Source organism: Canis lupus, chromosome 21, assembly GCF_048164855.1.
Source record: "Canis lupus baileyi chromosome 21, mCanLup2.hap1, whole genome shotgun sequence".
Classification (NCBI taxonomy): Eukaryota; Metazoa; Chordata; class Mammalia; order Carnivora; family Canidae; genus Canis; species Canis lupus.
Genome location: NC_132858.1, coordinates 8,073,532 through 8,094,494, shown reverse-complemented (window position 1 = coordinate 8,094,494; position 20,963 = coordinate 8,073,532). Strand labels below are relative to the sequence as shown.

The 20,963-nt window shown below is 58.0% G+C and overlaps 1 protein-coding gene and 1 long non-coding RNA gene across 9 annotated transcripts in view; one reads left to right on the top strand and one right to left on the bottom strand.

Moving 5' to 3' along the window:
• Positions 1-20,963, bottom strand: part of ANO1 (anoctamin 1) — an 81,556-nt gene that overhangs the window by 46,726 nt on the left and 13,867 nt on the right. For 4 of the 8 annotated variants that reach the window (XM_072790289.1, XM_072790293.1, XM_072790291.1 and 1 more), the window contains exons 3-9: positions 16,000-16,098; positions 15,054-15,205; positions 13,530-13,584; positions 10,367-10,418; positions 7,992-8,057; positions 7,454-7,509; positions 3,965-4,006 (exon numbers count right to left, since the gene is read on the bottom strand). In XM_072790289.1, coding sequence (XP_072646390.1) covers positions 3,965-4,006; positions 7,454-7,509; positions 7,992-8,057; positions 10,367-10,418; positions 13,530-13,584; positions 15,054-15,205; positions 16,000-16,098 — 522 coding nt within the window. The remainder of the gene's footprint in view (positions 1-3,964; positions 4,007-7,453; positions 7,510-7,991; positions 8,058-10,366; positions 10,419-13,529; positions 13,585-15,053; positions 15,206-15,999; positions 16,099-20,963) is intronic. The other 4 variants (XM_072790292.1, XM_072790296.1, XM_072790294.1 and 1 more) reach the window with 1 other exon arrangement.
• LOC140612591 (uncharacterized) lies at positions 10,088-15,010 on the top strand. The gene is made up of 3 exons (XR_012013746.1): positions 10,088-10,594; positions 11,809-14,011; positions 14,225-15,010. It is a non-coding gene; the product is annotated as an uncharacterized lncRNA (long non-coding RNA).

The following is a 20,963-nucleotide window of genomic DNA, read 5'->3' as shown; positions in this document are numbered from 1 at the left end:
ACCGTTTCATATCATCACCCCAAACGATCTACACTCTGGACTGAATGTGTGTATCCCCCCAGAATTCATCACCATGAAGTCCTAATCCTAATGGGACTGTATTTGGAGACGGGGTCTTTGCAGACACAATTACAGCTGAATGAAGATGCATAGGTGAGGTTTTGACCTGACAGGACAGGGGTCCTTATAAAATGAGAGATGCTAGCGCTTCTTTTCCACGTATCCACGGAGGACCCAGCAAGAAGGCAAGAAGGCAGCCGTCTGCAAGCCAGGGAGAGGGCCCTTCCCTGAACGCAACCCTGCTGACCCATAGATTTCCAACCTCCAGAAGCGGGAGACAATGAACGTCTGAGGCTTCAGCCCTGGCCTGCGTCTTCTGTTGTAGCAGCCTGCGCTGACGGATGCACCTGCCCCCCACCTCTCCACGGTCCGGAGCCGATGGCGTGGCATTATGTGCACACAGAGATCTTTACATAATTCTCTGAAAATTAACAAGAGGCTCACCGGGAGGGGTCCTGCTTTCGCAGACCAGGCTGTCAGCTCTGAGAAATAACACGCAGGAAAACACAAGTGCTGTGCTTCCTTAAAAGCCAACACACAACGTGTCTTCAGCAAAGGAGGGAAGCGTTAGAGAAGCAAGACACATCCTTAGGAGAGTGTAAGTGTACCTTGCTATCAGGAGCCTGGGTGTTCCCTGCTCTGATCGCGGTAAGAGGAGTTCTCTAGGTTTTAGGTCTTTCTGCAAGTGCTACGATAGGATTACTGAGCAAGGCCCACATTCTGAAGGATGAACAGCAAGGCTGGCTGCTGGTAGGTGGCCTCTGCGGCCTCCTGAGGAAGCAGGGAGCATGCCCCCTGCCCCGCCCCGTCTTGGAGGAGACAGACAGGAGTTCAAGGTGCCACTCCTGTGCAGGGATGTGGGCTCTACTGGGCCTCTAGTGGGGGTCCTGGGTGGGGTCTGGTCAGGCCCCCTGCCTCTGAGCCCTGCTGGGCATTCAGGGCAGACCCTTCCCTCTGAGCCCGTGGCTTCCATTACTCTGGTGGAAGCTGTCCCTCCTCCCAGATCCAAGGGGGGGGTCCCCAGGGCTCATGCCCTTGAGAAAGCCACAGAGCTGGAGCTTGCCACATCTGGTCAGGCCTGGTTATGCAGAGGACAATGAAAAGCCCCCCTCCCCCTCCCGTTTCACTCTGTAAGCGGCAAGCTTTGATGAGCATGCACAGCACCTCTGGAAAAGCAGAGCGGCCATCGCTGACCTGGGCAGCTTCCTCCCCGCTGCTGAAATCAAGCTGCTGGTGCAGACCACACACAGGCTGGGAGGCGCACCAGAGGTGGGGGCGGAGGAGGGAGGGAAAGAGGGAGACAGAGGCAGTGCCGGGGGATGGAAGGCCCCCTCAAAGGCACAGCCACGTCACACTGGTCCCTGTGTTCCCAGGCCTGCGGCGGGCCGGCCACCATTCACGGGGGAGATGTGACAGCTGGGGGTACACCCTGGCTTTCTACACAACTGCTTTACATCCGTGGAAGGTTCCTCCTGCCAAGAAGGAAACATCAATCACCCTGCAGCTGGCAGTGTAAAGAAATCAAACTTAAGATTTCCCTGTTACGGTTGGCAGAGCTCCGAGGGTGCACCTCAGCCTCGCAAGCAGGGTGGGAGGTGGCCAACGGGGGGCTGGTGGCTCCAGCCACAGTGACCCTGGACCGCAGAGGGGTCCACTGGGGTTTCTCTGGCCCAAACCTCCCAGCTGAGCCCACACGGCTGGGCAGGCCCGCTACGGCACGGACGGCATCATGAATTACTATGTGTGTATGTGCCCCTTGCCGTCTCCCTCTGGAATGGAGGCCCAGGTTCACCTGGTCCGTGTTATCCCCAGAGCCTCAAACAGGGCCCCAGTACATAACTATGGGAGGAAGGAGGGAGAGAGGAAAGGGAAGAAGTAATGACAGGTCAGGGTCCCCACAGGGAGGGAGACAATCCACATCTGGAGTAACTCCCCCGCTCCACGTCCCTGGACGATGGAATGCTCACTCCCAAGGGCCCCGAGTGTCTATGACCCAAGGACCAAGCTGACTATTGTGACCAGGGCTCAGCCTTGGCCTCGGCCTGCCTCTTGCTTAAGCCTTCCCACTTATGCCCTTGTTCCTCCCGCTCAGCACAGGAAAGTGGCGTTGGCTCGGCTGCAGCCCTCTTTCCATTCTGTGATGTATGCAGGACCAGGCACTTGAGGGAACCCCACCACTGATGGGACCAATCATGGGGGAGCCATGGATTTTGTCCCTGGGAAAAACAAAGTACTCAGAACCAGGTCACTTAAGATGGAGCCACATGAGAGAATGAGAAGTTCTCCAAAGCTCTGAGTTAGGACCCAAACACCTATCTGGGACATTCCTCCTTCCTCCCTTCTCCATCTGTTCTATCTTATCCACCAACCCATTATCTACCCATCATCAAATCATCTACCCATCATCCAACCATCCACCTATTCATCCCCACTCATCCATCTATCCAACTACTCATCCATGCGTCCATCTGTCCACCACCCATCTATCATCCATCATCCAACCATCCATCCATCCATCTATCCACCCATCCACCCATCATCCATCCATCCACCCATCTATTCCCACTCATCATCTATCCATCCAACTACCCATCCAACTATCCATCCATCCATCCATCCATCCATCCATCCATCCATCCAATATTCCTGGACTTCCCCCATGGACCAGGCCTGGTACACACAGCTGGGACATTAAATTCAGTGGGGCTGGGGGTGGGGGTGGTGGAGGGTGGGCAGCGTTCCAGGCAGAGGGAACAGGTGGGTCTGGATAAACCCAGAGTCATGTTTGCTGGGTCTGGAGCCCAGTGGTGCTCAGTAAGTAGCTCCTGAATAAGCAACTGAATCAGAGATAGTTTTGGCAGCAGGTGACTACTGGCTGAGTCGTCTCAGGTTAGTCAGGTGGCCAGGGAGGCAGGTGAGGAGAAGGCCTCAGTGGCCTGTGACCAGGAGGACTGAATTAGGCCTGAAAGGGGGTTGCTGGTGCCCAAGGAGGAAGCATATGTAGGTGAAGGAGGCCAGACACGTGGCCACAAAGGGATGGAAGAGGATGGACTCTGAGGCCAGAGTTGGCCCAGACAGGCCTGGGGAGGGGACGGTGCTTCTCCAGCAGGATCTTTCTATGGGGGTTCTGCAAGTCGCTGGGTCTCAGATGAATGCCAGATGTTCCACTAAAAATAACCAAATATGTCATTTTCGAGCTAAATCTGATAGTATCTTCAGCTGGATTCCTGGGCGGGCAAGTTGCATCCAGTACCAAAGGTTTAAAAACACGTATGGGGGGCTGGAGGGAGGCAGGGACGGAGAACATTCCATACACAGAGGTTCCCACCCCGAGACCTGGGACAAGGCCACCATTGTGAGGTCCTCGGGGAAGCATCTCCACCCACCGTGGAGGACGGAGGGGAAGTGGTCGCGCTGGCGGCGGGGACGCAGGGAGCCCGGGCATGCAGAAACAGCCAGAACACGGAAGAATAAACAGTTCGCTCTGTGTCTCCAAAGAGTAACCCCAGGAACACCACGGTCATTAGAAAAAGTTCCAGGTCAAATGAGCTGAGAAACACCACGTTGAACCCCGTCCACAGGTCTCCCCGGCGTGCGGAGGGGCCGTGGCTCCATGTGGCTGGCCACTGTGGGGGCCACGCAGGATCAGGCCGGGTGTCCGCAGGCGTGGGTGCAGCAGGTCGATCACCCCAGGGACACACAGGTTTTGGGGCTGGCGGGGAGCACACCCTCTCCCTCACACATGCCCCGTAACCTGCCCCCATACCTCTTAGACCCAGAGAGGGACACAACCTGGTGGGCCGGACTTCAGCCCAGTCCCCCAGACGGCACTGGCAGTGCTGCTGCCCACGGGCCACCTTGTAGCCCTGTGCCGCCCGCGGCCCTCCGCTCCGCATCCACTCACCTTTCTGTCGTTGAAATCCACGTTTTCACCTTCGTAGTCTCCCTGTTCAGGAGAAAGGAGAAAAGGAAAACCGTCACTGCCTGATGGAGCTGGCGAGGAGCTCAAATCCACAAGGCTTCCAAACATAAGCACCAGCTGCACTCACGCACATAGAACCCCGGGCAGCAGGTCGCAGGCCAGGCAGGGAAGGCTGGCGGGGAGGCTCCGCAGGTGTCACGGCCCCAGCCCAGCGCCCACCCACCACCACCCCCATGGCTGGGCAGCCACCACGTCCGGGAAAGGACCCCCCTGGCTCTTCCAGAAACTGGCAGCACGAAAGACGGGGGTCCCAGGGGGCTGTTAGGATTGTTTCAATAGGGTGAATGTGCATCCCCCCGTCAGGAGGTCCTTGAGGCTCTCCCTGCCAGCCAGTGCGCCCTTTTACTCCCAAGGGCTCCAACAGGGCAGGAAGTTTGACAGTCACTGTGCCTAGAGAACCCCACTTAGGGCAACACTGAGGTTCAGAGGAGCAAAGCGGCTTTTCTGGGACAGACAGCTAAACTGGTCAGACCTGGGACTTGGATCCAAGTCTTCGAATCCAGTGGAAGAGAAGGAGGGCCTGAAAGTCAGAAGTCCACCCAGTCCGGCCAACAGCTGGTACTGAGGGCCCAGTGGGAGCAGCCACAGAGAGGCCCCGTGTGGCCCCGGGGGTGCTGGCCTGGCCTGGCCAACGGCCTCGAGGATCACTGGGCACCAATAGCTCTTGGGGCCCCTGGAGTCCAGCAGGGGCATGTTCCAGCCCCCGGCTCGTTCTAGGACCCTCCGCCTTCTCCAGGCAGGAGCACTTGGCCACCAGGCCAGCCCCCCGTGCTCTCTGAACACAGGTGCTCTGAGACCAGGGTCACTACGATTCCCCCACCCCCAGCACAACCTCTGAGGCCTTCCTGGCGAGTCCTCCCCCGGCCGGGGCAGCCACACCATTCCTGCAGTACCTGGTCTACCCGGGACCTCGAGGGTGGCAGACGCCAACCAGGATGGAGGCTCCCAAGCCGCCAAGCGGTCCGCTGAAATGTCAGTCCTTTCCCTGTGCTCGATGCACTAATTCCAGGAAACTCCTTAGGGGCAGACTCCTACTCCGCACACGGCACCCAGCACCGTGCCTCACGGATGTTCTCGGAGGACGATTAGACACAGTAAGCACGGCCATGGAAGGGGGAGGGATGCCATGGGCCACGCACTGAGGGCAGCAAGCCCCAACGTAGGACAGCTCAGCCATGAGATGGATGAGGACAGACTGAAAGCAAGAATCACACAGCAGGCAGTGAAGAGCTCGGTGCCAGAGCCTGGCTGTGCAACTGCACTCTGACCGCTTTGGGGCCACTTATCTTCCCGAAGGTTTGAACATCAGCTTTGTACTGAACGGGGCAGGTACCCTTCGGCTGCAGAGGGGTAAAATTCTGCATTCTCTCTAGACGCCCAAAGGCCTGACTCTGGCTGGAAAGAATCTGGGAGTGATGCTGGCCGTGTGCTCCCCACCCCGGGCAAGCCTCTGGGGCAACTGCAGCCTCAGTTTCCCTGTCGGTTGGGTGGAACCAGACCCCACACAGAGGGCCTCTCCACTGCTGTATAAGGTTCAAGGCTGATGGTACAGGAGGAGTTTCTGGGATGTGGATCTCGGAGCTGCTTTTCCTGGGATAAACTGTTGGACACAGACAGGCCCAATGGGTCAGGCTCCTGGAAGAATCGATTCCCCAGACAAATGTGGCGGCGGAGACCAGGAAGAGGGTGCATGTGGCCCCCAGGGAAGGAAGAGGCAGTGGCACAGCCAGGGGATGGAGTAGCCTCGTGTCCACCAGGGCCGGCTCTCGCCCCAGCTCCCCTACAGCGGCCGTGTGACCTGGAGCCAGTTATTAGACCTCCCTGCGGCTCCGTCTACACCAGGTCAGATGAGAAATAGCTCCTAGGAAACATAGCTTTTTGCCTGCAACAGGTGTTCAGAAATGTCAATTTCTCCCTTTTTCCCTTTCAAGCCTTAAAGGGCTGACTCCAAACAGGCAGGAGGCCAGAAGGGCCCTAATAGCTCAGCAGGGCTTAGCAGCTGAAAGACCCAGTTTGGGATGGGGAGGCACCGTTTTCCTGGAGGCAGTGGGGCAGGTGAGCACCTGCTGCTGGGACCATGATGGGTGGTGACCAAGGCCCCTTTGGCCGGGACCTGTGGGGTCTGAGCCCTGCCCCTGAAACATGCAGCAGGTCACCGGCCAAGGCAACTTCCTCCACACCAACCCAAATCAGTGCTGCGTTCAGTGAGCACCTACAAAGTGCCCAGTGCCAGGGCTTTCATGAGACATGTGCCCAAGGAATGATGGCCAAACGGTGGTATTTTTGTGGGATAGGGAGCATCAGAAGCCAGGGGGTAGGGAGAGACCAGCCGTGCAGGTGCAGGGGTGGGGGAGAAAAGGACAGCTTTGTGTGGATGCTTTGCCCTCCCTGGGAAGCAGGGGAGGAGCTGCCGGCAGAGGAGGTGGGGAAGAGCATGCAGGCAGAAGGAACAGCTTGCACGAAGGTACAAAGACAGGAAGCTCAGTCAGTCGACCCCATCTCCTGCCGTGAATGATGAGGGGCAGCAGGTCAGCTGAGCATCTGACCCTGAGTCAGGGGTCCGGGGCGGGGGATGGCCCTTTGCTCTTCTGGCGATTGGGTTTGCCCAATCCAGACTCTTACGGGAAGCCCTCTCGCTTCCGTGTTCCCTCTGATGCCCGCTGGGAATGATCCCCCGCTTGCAGATGGGGACATGAGGCCCAGAGAGGACAGGGGCTGCCCCCACCCAGGGCCTTGGAGGAAGGGGGCCAGGACTAGACTCTGGGCTCCCTGACTCCCAGCCCCGCCCTTCACTGCTCTCTCCTGCTTCGTGGCTCCCAGTCCTTGTGGCAACACACATGTGGAAAGTTCTAGGGCCCTCTGTCCAGGGTTCCCACACTGCTCGGGCCCCACAGCGCATTCACGGTGCCCCGCTGAACCCTAGCCCCTGCTGCCATGGAGACGACAAGAGGAGAATCATCCCTCTCCACCCCAGCCCCCGAGCCAGCGCGCGGCAGTGGCCACAGGCTATATTTGTCGGGGGATACCAGAGGGATTTGTGGATCCAGCTCAGGAAGCCGGGCCACTGGCTCTGCAGAAATAGATACAGAGCCCCGGTCACTCTGCCAGAGCGGGGGCAGGGCGGCCGGGGAGACTCGGGCAGGGAAACATTTCCTGAACCAGCTGGCCGAAGGGCTCATGCCACCAACGCCCCTGCCTCGGTGGGCTCGTTCTGCAAGAAACGATGTCCTGGGTGTAAGTGCTCGGTCCCCACCGGCGTAGCGGGCAAGGCCTGTGTGCGGCTGACATTTACAGGAGAGCCAAAGCAGGAAGCCCAGACCGCAGGATAATTAGAGCTCCCTGGGGGTGTGGCCCGCAGGGATTTGGGGCGTCCGATGACGCAGACGCAAACCCTTTGTCAAGGTTACTCACGTCGTGCAGGGGGTAGGCGGCCGAGTAAACGCCGTTGGCCAGGAGGCTTGTGATACCTTAAAAATAAAGGCAGAGAGAGGATTACGGACCCAGGTACGTCTCCCGCCGCTCTCTTTGCAAACAGAGCAGTCCCAGGACTGTCTCAGTCGCCCAGAATGTTCTCAAAGCCAGCTGGCTACACAGAGCCAGGCCACTTTTCTGGTGTTTCCTCCCCGGGTTCAACTAGGAGACGGTAAAAACATGCTCTATCGGCAGAATTAGGAAGACACAGAGGAAACCCCAAGAGACAGTTACGCCTGGGAGGAAGAAGGTACCCCCGAACCTGCAATTCACCAACTACCCACACCTGCTGGAGGGCAAGCCTACAGATGAGAAAGGTGGATTTTAAGTGGTTAGAAAAGCTGAATCACGAGAAAAATACGGATGGGAAAATTGATGGTGTTGGAAAACACACATACAATTTGGAATTAGATTTGAGGTTGATTGGGAAAGCCGAAGGGGAGGCCTGCGGGCCCCACAGGGGGGCGGAGGCACTTACCGTATTTACTACATTTTCGCCTTTTACTTAAAAGGGCAGAGTCCTTCTTTCTTCCCTCTCCTTGCCCTGTTTGTACATCGGGCTATTAGTTACATGAAAACGACTGAAAGGACCAAAACTGCATTTGGGGGAGAAAGCGTTCGCTTGCGGCGGTCCGCACACCTGGGGGCGGTGGGGCAGTGGGGCGGGGGCCAGGCCTCGACGGCGGCCCGGGGCCCTGCGCTGGGCGCCTTACACAAGTCACCACACCTGCACCTCCGCAGCCCGCAGGTGTGCCTTCAGTGCCCGGCCCCAGGAGATGGTGCTGCGGAGGGAAAGGCAGAGAGGGGAGGGGGGCTCCTGGGAAATCTGATCTTGCTCACACCCGGGGGCGGGTGGGCAGTGCTGCTCGAGAGTCTCCAGAAGTCCTTTGCTGGTCACAGAACCCTCGGCATGGCCAGGGGGGCTTTGTAGGTGATAAGTGGGTCGGCTTTTTCAGTGGCCCAGCCGGCTGGACCTTTACTACTCCACTGGGAAACGGTGGGAAAGTGTCTTCCTGAAATCCATTTAAAAATAGACCATCTCCTCTGTTAGTGATCTGGAATGATCAGGGAACCCCAGGGATGCTTAGAAATTCAAACCAGAGAGAAGTGGAAGCACACAGCGAAAACCCACATGCGTGAAAATTAATCTGTAATAATAGTGGACATGGGTTTGATTCAGCTTCATTGGCTCTCTCAGCATGGCATGGCCACAGGGCCTTTGCACAGGTGGCTCCCTCTGTCTGGACCCCTCATTTTCTTCAGACCTCTGCTCACGTGTCATCTCATCAGAAAGGACTTTTCTGATCATTGTTTCTAAATCCTCCCAGCCCTCCCAGCCCCCACAAGATGACATTCTGGCTTTTCTGATGATTATCTCTTTCCTCCTCCAGAATATAGATCCCCCGACGGTGACAGACATCAGTACTTGCTCAAGTTGAACAACTGAGTTTGGAGGTCAGGAGGGCTTTCAGACAAGGCACCGAGTGAAATGGGGTGCAGATGAGGGCCCTTGGTCTATCCACTCTGTCAGCAGGTTTGCCAGGGACAGGCTGGTGGGGCCACTCACAGATGGCTGCCCCTGGGGCCGGCCCTGGGCTCTTGGCAGACCTCCTCGGCAGCCATGCAGGTTTGCCCTGGAAGGGACCCTACAGGGGCCTCGTAGGCACATTAAGGTCTGGGACACTGTGCCGTACGGGAGCCATACTTCCTCCCACCTCTGGTGACCTGGCCACTCTAGAGGCTCTCGCTCCGTCTGTGGGCAGGCCTACAGTAGACAGTTTTCCTGGGCTCCTCTCGACCCCTGGACAGGACCCCCATTCCATTGACCTAGGACATGGGCTCAGAGAAAGCGGCCCTGTGACTGGCCATCCTGGCCACAGCACACGCAGCCCACCTGACCCTAGGGTCCCTCCTCTCCTCCTGTGTCCTGGGCCGGGCCTGCAGCTCACCCCTGCCCCCCTGTCCCCATGCGATTCTCTGCTTACTTCCCGGCATCCCTTCCTCTTCAGGGAGCCAAGTGTGCAAGGATTCTCTGTCCTGGATGCAGAGACCCTGCGCCTACCAGCGCAGCCCTGTGCCCCTGGAGGGCGTGTGTGACGTACAGCTCTCAGCGGGGTGGACAAGGGCTGAAGAGGAAGGAGGAATGCTGGCCAGAGGCATTCCTTTGCTCTGAAGTGTCTGGTTTTGGTGACCTCAGCCTGCAGCTGTGGGTGAGGGACCCATGCTGGGGTGGGGGTGGGGGTTCGACTCTACACACTTGGGTCTGGACAATTCTGCATCTGTGGCTTGGGGTGAACTATAAGCCGTACGGTATGCAAGGTGCCCAGCTGGGATGGTTTCGTGGTAGGTTCTAGAATCGGGATGTATGTCGAGGACGTGCCTTTCAGCAAGGCCCAGGGTGGAGCCGTGTGGGTCCCAGGTGGGGTGCCTTCCTCTCCACGCTGGGTGCATGTCTGGCTGCTTCCAGCCATGGGGTGCTGCTTTGGGCCATCACCCCCCCCGGAACCCCAATTATGTTCGCCCCTGGGCTGTGAAGGTCAACAGAGGGTGACGGCACCTTGGTCACCCCTACAGCTTCCAGCAGCCAGGATTTACCACCTCTGCAGGGAGAGGCTCCGTACACCGCCATGAAGGCCACAGGCAGGAGGGAAGGGCACCCTGGTGCCTAGAGCACCAGGTCATAAACCAGCCCTGTGCTCCTGGAACAGCTCTCCTGTCTGAAACGCTTACACCGGCTTAAATCAAAACCTTCTAAAACCCCCCAAACAGCTCCCCGCCTCCCACGGAGATGATTGGAGGCAAGATTAGGGCTGGGAGGGGAGTGCTGAGCTCAGGCCCCAGCAATGTCCTCACCCATGCTGTATTTGGCCTTGGTACACGTTGTTCTTTTCAGGATCTCGTAGACCTGTTGCAGAGACAAGGAGGAGGGGCGGACAGTTACTTGACGCAGCACTGGCACGCAGAAGCTGTCACAGGACGGCCAAGAAGCGACGTGGTCGAGCGTTACCAGCGACAGCCACCCACTTTTCTCTAAGGACAGATGGCAAGCCTTCCTAAGGATGCGCATCACCAGCGCCAAGGGTGTGCTGTTCTGCATTTTTCACGTCCCTCCAGGAGGCACAGTGCACGTTGTGCTGTTCAGGGTTGAGCGCTGTCCCCTATGCCCTGTGGGACAGGCCACTCTCCCTTTTGGCTGGGAAGGGAGTTGGGGTTCAGAGCCACGGGGACCCCACCAATGGGATCCCTCCCGGGTGTAGCCCTGGATGTTCTGGGAGCCTGAGGTGGGGGCGGGTCTTGGGAATTCATCCTACCCTGCGTCAGGAGATGACAGACCACCCGAAAGGTTGCATACCATCCCAGCCCCGTGCCCCCTTTACTAACAAAACATCTCACTTGGTGGCCTCAGGGGCCTAGGCCTGGGCGTCTGCTTGCCTCTGGCCCTGGCTGCACCACACACAGGTGTGTGGTCCTGGGCAAACTACCTTACCACCCTGTGCCTTAGTGTCCCCGCTTGCAAAATGGGGTGAACATGACTGGTCCTCTGCCACAGACGTGACAGTGAAAGCAGCCATCCTTCCTCCAAGCCCAGGGCTCCCCCACAGGCTGCCAGTGGCCCCCAGGTCCTGAACCTCCTCCTGCACACCCCCATCTGTCCCGGCCCTCGCCCAGGGACCCGGCCTCCGGCTGTCCTCTCACTCACAAACCCTCCCCCGAGGCCCGGGGCCTTCACCTGTGCTCTCCCTTCTGCCAGAAGCATGTGGTCCCTGAGATCTAAGTGGCTGCGAGGGCCACGGCTCTGCCTTCTTGCTCTGCTCGTGTCCTGGAGTGCTCCCTTCCACCTGCCCTAAACATGCCACCTCCCTCCCACCCACAGTAGGTGCTCAATAACTGCCAATAATTGCACGAACGAACCACTCAGTCAGCTGGCCCTGTCCCGCTTACCGCCGAATTTAACTGCTGGCCCCATCCTGACCTTGCTGAACCATCTATAAATACAGCCTCCCACTCAGCTGTGGTGACGGCCCCATTCATGGCCACCTGCAAGCCCACATCTGCCTGCACCTGCCATCCCGCAGCTGGCCACTGGCCATGGTCTTTTTTAAATTTTTATTTATTATTATTTTTTTGTATATTTTTTATTGGAGTTAGATTTGCCAACATATAGTATAACACCCAGTGCTCATCCCGTCAAGTGCCCCCTCAGTGCCTGTCATCCAAACACCCGGCCATGATCTTTTTAGAACAGATCTGACCACATCATAAACCTTGCCCTGCAACCTTCTATGGCTCCCTAGTCTCCACAGGCTGAAGATCTGAGTCCCAAGACCAGCACATCCAGCCCTTCCCGCTGATCCTGACTCCTACCCCCCTGCACACTGGGTGACCCTGATGCCAGGAGCAGGGGGAAGGAGGCAGGAAGGGCTGTCCATCTCCACACCTTCGCCTAGGATGATGTCTCCCCAACACCGGATACTATCAGATCTCAAAGACCATGGGGCCTGGCTAACCAAGGGCCAAGTTCTGAGCTGCCAGTGTCTCTGGAGCAGCGGCACTTTACAAACTGGCCTTCGAGGTCTTTGGGAGAGAGCACCCCGCATCCCAGAGGTAAAGCAGATTGTTCAGTTAGTACCTATAGACAGAGCCCCTTTCTGTGACTTGGGGTCACAGACTGAACTCTATTCTTTTGGCAGATTCCCAACGAGATGGGGTCTAGAGCTTCCCATTCACATATGCCCCCCAGCCCCAACAGCAAGAGCGAATTCGTGACTTTGCACTCTGCCCTGTGCTTCTAGGGAGCACGGTGGCAGCCCCGGACATCGTAAAAGGCTGGGGCACACATGCATGTTGAAACCGACACGTGACTCGGTTTCCTTAGCTGGCCATTCCTCCAATTCTCTATTTCCTAACGATGAAGAAAAAGTAAGACTGGCTGGTTCTCCCAAGTGGCCGATGTCCGAGGTGTTCCCCCTCACGGACACCTGTCAGCCCCGAGCTACACCAGCTGGCCAATGTTTGCACACACACGAGTTCCTTCTCATTTACTATAATGAGATGCAATTGCTAAGATCAGTCAGTAACACGGTTAATATAAATCATGGTGCTGTGTCCAGGTCACCCTGTGTGGACAGGCACCACTGCCCGCTGAGCAGGAAGCCAGAGCCATTCTTGTTCTGGTGCAGGCTCGGTGCCTCCTGAGGTCACGAGGCTGGGAGCGGTCAGAGGGCAGGCAGGTGGGACCCGGATCTGCCTTCCCACTGGCAGCGGCCCAAGGCCCCTCACCAATGCGACCTGTACCACCGTCCCTGCATCTGGCCTCCTGCCAGCCTGGGGATGTGGCCGTGAGGGGCAGTTACCTGCTCAAAGTCAGGTGGCTTCCCCCCACCCCACCCTGCATCTCTCCCCTCCAGGCTGGGCTTTCTAGGAGGGGAGGGAGGGAGACAGAGCAGCAGGCTGTCTGCTGCGAGGTTAATTTCTTGTGCAGATAAATGTTGGGTCCTGAGCCGTGCGTGGTCCAGCCTGGCTGGTGGACAAGTTGGCGGCTGAAGGAGACACACTGAACCAATACCTTGAAGGGGGCAGGGTGGCCTGGGCAGGTTTCAGACTTGAATTTGCTCCTCTGGCACAGGCCTGGCAGCCTACCCCAACCACGCAGCTTTGCCTGCACCGCCCCATCACTCCTGCCAGGCCTGCCCGCTTGGAAGCGCTGGGTCCGGGGCCCCGGTAACTCGGTGAAGGGCCAGGGCAGGGGGGCTGGGGTACAGGCACTGAGGGGTCTGGAGTCCCTCTGCCCCCTTTCTGCTGCTCCACCTGGCTCTCCTCCTCCCACGCGGGGCGGAGGGGTGGGGGCTCCCCCTGGGCTCCCGCAGCCTCTCTGTTCTATTATTCTCATTATTGCTGTCACAGGCAATTAGAGCCCGCTTCCACCTGGAGGAGTTCTGCTGAAATGAAATTATCATCCGCTTCTCCCCGGGGCCACCTTGCTGGGGAGCCAGCGACTCCCACGAGCAATACTCACTATCGTGCTCCGGGTTTTGCTGTCGAAAAAGGAATCCTTGTCAGACAGGTCAAATCTGTTGAAAAATTGGGAAGGAAAAGACACAGTTCATCGGAGTCGGCCCTCCTGGTCTCCAAGGCCCTGGGAAAGCATGCTGTGCCCATGAGCCGTGACTGTGAAATTGGGCAAACTCCCTGTAAAGACCAGGTGTGCCCTGACCCTGGGCATCTGCAGCGGTCCGTGTCATTCCCCTGGCCCCTCCGGGAGGCTTGGACACCCACGCCTCCCTCCCAAGCATGGGCTTTCCTCTGATGATGCCCTGGGTCTCTTCTTCAACGCTGCCGGGGGTGGGGACCATGCCGCCCCTCCCATCAGACACTGCCAATACTGAAGACAGTGTCCCTATACTTCACAACCGGTCCTGAGGTCTTGGCTCCCGCAGAGGTTTCCTAAGGCTTCCTGAGGGCAGAGGGATCCCTCCGGGAGTGCTACCACTCCCCAAGGTACTTGGGGTACAGCCGGGGAGGGGGCTCCAACCCATGGGCCTGGAGGCAAGCCAGGCCTGGCAAAGGGGTGCCCAGGGAGTCAGCCAGGGCAGAGCCAAGGCAGGCCGGGGTGCTGGGAGGTCCTAGAAGGAGGGCACCCCCATCCTGGGGCTGGTGTAAGGAGCCGGGCTAGGGGCTGCTTTGTAAAAATGTCTTATTTCTAATCCCCAGGAGGATCAAGAAATCGCAGTGGAGTGCAGTACATGGCCCCTGCCCTGTGACTAATATGTTTGCCAGAGCAGAAGCCCCAGTGCTGAGCTGAGAAACCGTTCTCCACGTCCCGTGAGACCAGTGGCATCCTGGAGACCCCCCCTCTCCCCCTGCTTGTCATCAATGTCCCTCTGGGCCCCAGAGCCCAAGCCCTCTCTGTTCCCACCACTGCCCACACTCCGGATCTATCCAGCGAGGCCACCACGGGCCCAGAGGGCTCTGCCCCACTGTCCCCTGGGAGCAGGGCAGGAGGGAAGGTTCCAGAACAGGTACAGAACTGCCAGGCAACCATGCTGGCTGCGAGTCCCTGGGGCCTCAGGACTCCAGCTGGGGCTGCTCTTTAGTTCCTGCCTCGCAGAGCTGGGCAGGCTTCAGGTGGCAGGTTAACCAGACCCTCTCACTGGAACACAGCCCCAGAGGGGCGGCGCCGGGCATAAGGGAGGAGATGCCCAAGTCACTGCTGTGGGGCTGTAAGCCAAGGCATGTGCACACCCTCACCCAGGCCTGTGCAGTGTTCCTAAGTGTCCCTCAGCAGAACAGGACTCTTGGTCCCTTAATTCCTTAATTAATGGTCATTTTGGAAATCATTCTTGAACCTTTTCTGTTTCTCAAGAACCAAAGCTCTTCTGAGAATGTGCTGCAGGGGCGGAAACTCCCCACTTCTCTGGCCTTAGGGGACTGCCCTACAGCTTGTATCTCTCGTGTCATGTACCAGGCTGTGGGGTCTGCCCATCAGGGCCTTGGGGAACGGGCAAACGGGTGGGGTTAGGGGCGGGGTGTCCTCACTTACAAGTGCTGCTTCTCCCGGGAGAAGGGGTAGGAGAGTCTCTTTGTGGTCTGGGGTCTGTGCTCTGCCACCTTGGGCTGGATGGGGTCCGTGATTTTCTGGAGCACCGAGTTGATCTTTTTCAGGAGGCCACGGGTCTCGTTAATGTGGTAGAGCTGCAGACCAGATCGGGAGGGGGGAGCCCGCGTCATCTGCTGAGCTGTGACCCTTGGAATCTATTCTCAGAAGGTCCCAGGACTGTCCCACCCCACCGCGATGCATGTCCTGGGAACCGAGCTCTAGGATGGGGCCGAGTGCCTCCCCCCCCACCCCAGCCACGCTCGGTTTCCAGATAAACCCTGCAAACTCCAAGTTTGAAGAGAGACCCCACCAAAGTACAATTGCAACACATTCCAGAAAACCTGCCTCTGAACTTTGCTTTGTTTCAAGAGGTAACCCACAGGGTCTCAGCGGATTTCAGGAGCCAGGGGCCGATCTGCCCCCAGAATAGCTCCCCCTGCCCCCTGCTTTCCTTTCCAAGCACGAAATAAAATCCCGACGCCTCACTAAACTCCAGGAACATACTGTTAGATTGCTTCTCAGCCAGAAATGTGCAGAGATTAAAAAGCAAAAGCCCAGCAAGCTAGGAAATGTAATTAGAAGGAGTCTGATGAATTAGCCAAGACACCACAAGTAGGAAAAGCAGGGGCGGGAAGTCTAAGTGGGTATTTGCAACAGGCTCCCAACTGCTCTCTCTGTGCCGTCTCTTGCTGGGTTTGGTCTGGGGTCTCCGAAGACCCTCCCAGGGCTGTGCCGTATCCTCCATAATCAAGACCCGGGAGCCCGCTGCCCTCCCCGGGGGTGGCACGGACACTCACTTGGCCTCTCACCACCGAGCCCCTCCCGGCAACCTTCTCCCACCCAGCACCGGCGCCAACACAGGCCTCGGAGTACAAACATCAGCACCCACCTTCTTCGTGGGCATCTTCAGTTTCAAGAACTCGGCCTCTCTGCATAGCACGTTCCAGGGCGCGTGGATCTTTACAAATCCGACCCCGTGAATTTTAGTCTAGAAAGGAGAGAAGTCTTCGATCAGCGTGGGAAGCTCCGGGTTGGAAACCATCGCACACCTGAGGTTTACGGGGCTGCGGCTCTGCGTGGCTGCTATCAGCAGCCCCTCACTCACTCCTCCCGGCACCACCCAGAGGGGGTGTGGAGCCGGAAGGGCCTGGATGGGGTCCCATAATCTAAGATGCCTGGGGAATTTTCAGGGACTGCGAGCAGCTCGGCCAAAAAAAGAGGACCTTTCACAGTAGAGAAAGGTCCCTTTGACTCCTGGCTGCAGGTGGGTGCCCCCCGTCCCTTAGCAGAGAGGAAGAAGGGAGGCAACTCCCTCTGGACATTCCCTCTGTGGGGTCAGACCACACCTGCACCTGCACCTGCACCTGCACCCGGCTGATCCCTGGGGCCCTGATGTCGGCACTGTCTTCATACTCACATGAGTGGGCAGCCCCAGCGTAGGGGCTCAGGGGTGGGCCTGTTCAAGCCTGACACCCCCTGAACAGCTGAGAGCTTGGATGAGGTGCTTCCCCCTGGGCCAGTGTGTTGGATGACAGTGACAAACGGCTTGGGGCTGCTGGGCACTGGTTGGCTGCGAGCTGTGTGGCCACGGGCTTCATCAGTATGGATGCCACGGCCTTTCACAGCCAGTGGCTGTGCCCTGGCTTCACCAACGGGCTCACTGGCCTTGGGGAGATTGAGTCACAGCCCAAGTTCTCCCCAGAATTAAAAGCAGTACATGACACAGCATTCCCAGCCCTGGGTCTGTATCCACAGGAAGTCTGGACCCTGGAGAGACATGTGTGTCCACTGTTCATGCAATGCCACTCGCACCCACCAAGACAGCAACAGCCCGCGTCCATTGACGGAAGGACGGATAAAGACGTGGTGTGTGCACACGATGGAGGAGCACCCAGCTGCGCTAAAGGACGAAAAGCCGCAACGTGGTGGACCTGGGGCTTCCGCCACACGAAATAAGCCAGACATAGAAAGACAAAGACCAAAAAAAAAAAAAAAAAAAGGAAAGAAAGACAAAGACCATGCGGCATCCCTTATAGGTGGAACCTTGTACATCTGTTTAAAAAGACCGATTTCACAGATATAAATGTTTCTGATATATCAGCAACAAAAGAAAAGCTGACTCAGGCCTGGTGGCCACATTCGTGACCTCATCCGGGTAACCGTTTCAGGACATATGGGCACATCAAGTCACACTTGCACAGGCGCCCTCGGTGTTCAATTACTCCTGCACAAAGTTGGGGCGGCGCGGGCCAGCAGCTTGCACTGGCAGGTGTGGGGCCCGCGTTCAAGCGCAACAATGCACAACGCCCCAATGACCCTCTACTCTTCTCTGCATGCCCCCCGCCCCCAGCCAAATTTCATGTTTAGGAGATTCCCTGGATGGAGCGAAGAGCAGTACTGAGGTAATACGAGGCACATGCAACATCAGCATCCTGGCTCCGTGTCCTAGTTCAGCTGTAACAAGTGACCACACAGTACATGGCTTAAAATGATGCAGATTCGCTGTCTCATGGTCTGGGGCTGGGAGTCCTAAATCAAGGTGTCCTTAGGTCACACTCCCTCTGGAGGCTCAAGAGGGAGGGTCCTTCCGGGCTCATCCAGCTGCTGGAGGCTCCAGGAGGTCCCTGGGCTGTGGCCACGCACCTCACACACCTCTGCCACCACATGGCCTCTCCCCTGTGGGTCTCTGTTTCAAATCTCTGTCTCCTTTCTCTTCTAAGGCCGCCTATCACTGGATTGAAGGCTCACCTTAAATCCCAGGTGATCTCACCCAGATATCCTTGATGTGGGTCTTCCAAATAAGGTCATGTTTGCAGATGCCAGGTGGACACAGCTTTGCCGCCATGCTTGCCATGAATCTGCAGCCCAGAGCCCTGTAGGGCTTTGCACAGTGAACCTGTCTATATGGTGAGAGAGCTTCCAAGAAGCATGGGCCCAGGAGCTGGGGCCTGAGGCCGCCTCAGAGGAACACACCAGGACCAGGGCACTCAGCACAGAGACCCGATGGGTGAGGGCTCAGAGGTGTGCCAGCGCGGGGCAGCCTGCAGGGAGCCTGGAGTCCTGGCATGGCCCAGGCTGGGCCCACAGCACACAGACCCGTGAACGGACATATGCCAGCAAGAGCTGGAGGACCCAGCCTGGGGGTTGCAGGGAGGGGAGTCCAGATCTCCTGCTGCCCTCCAGGGGCATGTCCAGGAAGCACCAAGATAAGGCCTTGAGATCGAGTGGCCTGAGTCAGCATTGCACCCCACCCCTGTGTATCTCTGGCAAGTGATTCAACCTCTCTGAGCCCATTTCCTCACTTGGAGTTCTCTGCAGTGTTAAGACTTGCTTCATACTCAGGGGAGGCCTTGGTGCTCTTAGCATCCCTGCCCAGCCCCCCAGCTGGCAGGAGGCGTCAGTGCAAAGAAGGGATGTGTGGCTCCCGCTCCGGATCACCTCTCCTTGGCCACTGGGCAGTTGAGGCCACGCAGGCTTATGTGCATGAACACCCTTGGCCAACAAGCTTGAGGCCGCCTCCCCAGCTCGGGGAAGCCCTGGAAGGGACCACAATCTGAGAGGCAGCAGCGCCCCACCCAGGTGACTCATGGGTGCCAGGCCGATCTCAGGGGGTGCCCCGGAGCAGGGAGAAATGACCGCTGACCGCAGAGCCCGTCTCTCCCCGTTACAGACCCGGGTCTATTTCTGGGCACTGCTCACCCACACACAAAGACCCAAAATATATTCTTCCTAGTCTCATGGAGATTTCTCTCGCCAGTGGTCACGGAGCTGGTGCCTGCGGCCGGCCTCCCTGGGAAAACACGCTCCTCTGTTTACGTGAGCAACGAGGTCTCTCCCAGGAAACATCTGGCGGGATTTGGGAAAGGGGTCGTGGGACCAGTTTGGAAAACACACACATGGGATGTTCTCAAATGTGGTGCCCGGCCTGACCGTGGCCCGCCCCCAGTGGGAAGAAAGCGTGAGACAGCCGGGTCCCCCCTTCCCCAGCCAGGCACCCAGAGCAGCGAGTCTGGCCGACTGCTACCCTCCTGACGTGGAATCACCTGGGAGGCCGCAGACCCGATGGGGTGACAGGCGGGAGTGTGGGCAAGGGCAGGGGCAGGGCCCCCGGGCGCCCCCCAGATGGACACCATGCTCACCTGGCCAGAAGCTTCTCCTGGGGCAAACCGAGTGTGTTCAAGCCTCCATTCTGAGCCCAACTCATAAAATCTGTGACCTGACCAGAACTGTTTCTGGCATTTTCATTTCAGAAGGAAGAAGAAAGTCACAAACGAAACAACCCTTACATCCCCAAAGGGGATTCGTGGTGGCTGAGCACCCCTGGGGCTCCCCTCCGCCTCCCCACGGCCGCCTTGGACCTTCTGAGGCCACCCCTAGGCTGGACCACGTGCTTCCACCACCTGGCCACGGCTCACTTGTGGTGGTTGAGGCATGGGCTGGGGATTGCTGCAAGGTTGGCTTTGGTGAGGACCACCCACGAGCCATCTCTGGTTGCCCCTGGCTCCCCAGAGAGCTCCTGGCAGCACTGTCCCCTGAGCCCACCTGACCCACAGGCCGCCTCATGCCCCGGGGCACCTCTCGGTCACTGCGATGTCCTGATGGAGGGAAGCAGGTGTCCCCTGGTGTGGTACCACCATGAGGGCCTCCGCAGCCCTGCCTCGTGTGAATGACCCTGCCCGGCTCCAGGTCCTGAGCGTCACAGGGACACAAGGACCCTCCCTGAGCTCAGTCCAGAAGGGGAAGCCCAGGAGGGGCTTGGGCCCCGCCCCTGACATCACCAGGCCTCAACTTCTGACAAGGACCCCACCACCCCCGGCAGGTGTCATGAGGAGGACGGCATGGGGCCCCCTCTGGACCCTGACCTGGGGATGTCGGGGCTGCTCTATGGGAGGGCTCATGGTCTCCACAACAAATAGGGCAGCAGGGCCAGGCCCACCAGGGGGAAAACCAGCACAAAGGGCCCCCACCAGCCTGTGGACTCTGGACAGATGGCACGGATCACAACCAGCCATGCTCACCTTGTTTAGAGAAATAAATGTCAGGACGGAAAGGTCCCGCAAAGGACAGGAAGCCACTAAAAAAAAAAAAAAATGACACAGCCAATCTGGAAAAGAACCAAACAGGACTTCCAGAAATAAAAAACTGTCGTAATTAAAAACTCAACGAGTGTGTTTGAGGATCCTCCGCCCCTCTGAGGGCAGGAGCCCGGATGCTGGCAAGATCTGCCCCGGGCCCCCCGGGAAGGGTCAAATCTGGCCTGAACTGCGGTTGGAGCATCTGCCGACCTCCGTGGCACAGTCTGCCGGGGCTTGTTTCAAGTCACCGAAGGGTTCACAACCAGCCAGCAGGGTTCCCCGAGGTGCCAGGACGAGCCGGCTCAGACACACCACAGGCCAGGAGACCCGGGACATCACACCTGCAGCCTGAGTGGCAGACCTTCCACCGGCCCCCCCGGCCCCCTGGCACCCGGGCCATGCAAAGGTCTTTGGGGTGCTTAAAGACCTGGCTTTTTTTTTTTTAAAAGATTTTATTTATTTATTCATGAGAGACACGGAGAGAGAGAGGCAGAGACACAGGCAGAGAGAAGCAGGCTCCTTGCAGGGAGCCCAATGTGGGACTCGATCCCGGGTCTCCAGGATCACACCCTGGGCCGAAGGTAGACGCTCAACCACTGAGCCACCCAGGAGTCCCAAAGACGTGGCTTTGAGAAGAATGTCCAGAATTCACTTTAAAAGTCTGCTTCCACAAAACCAAGACAAGCCTTAAGAGAAGATGTACGAGGCATAAAACCTTTAAGACCAAAGATGTGAATGCGTAATTATGAAATTATGAACAGAGAAATAATAGCTTCAG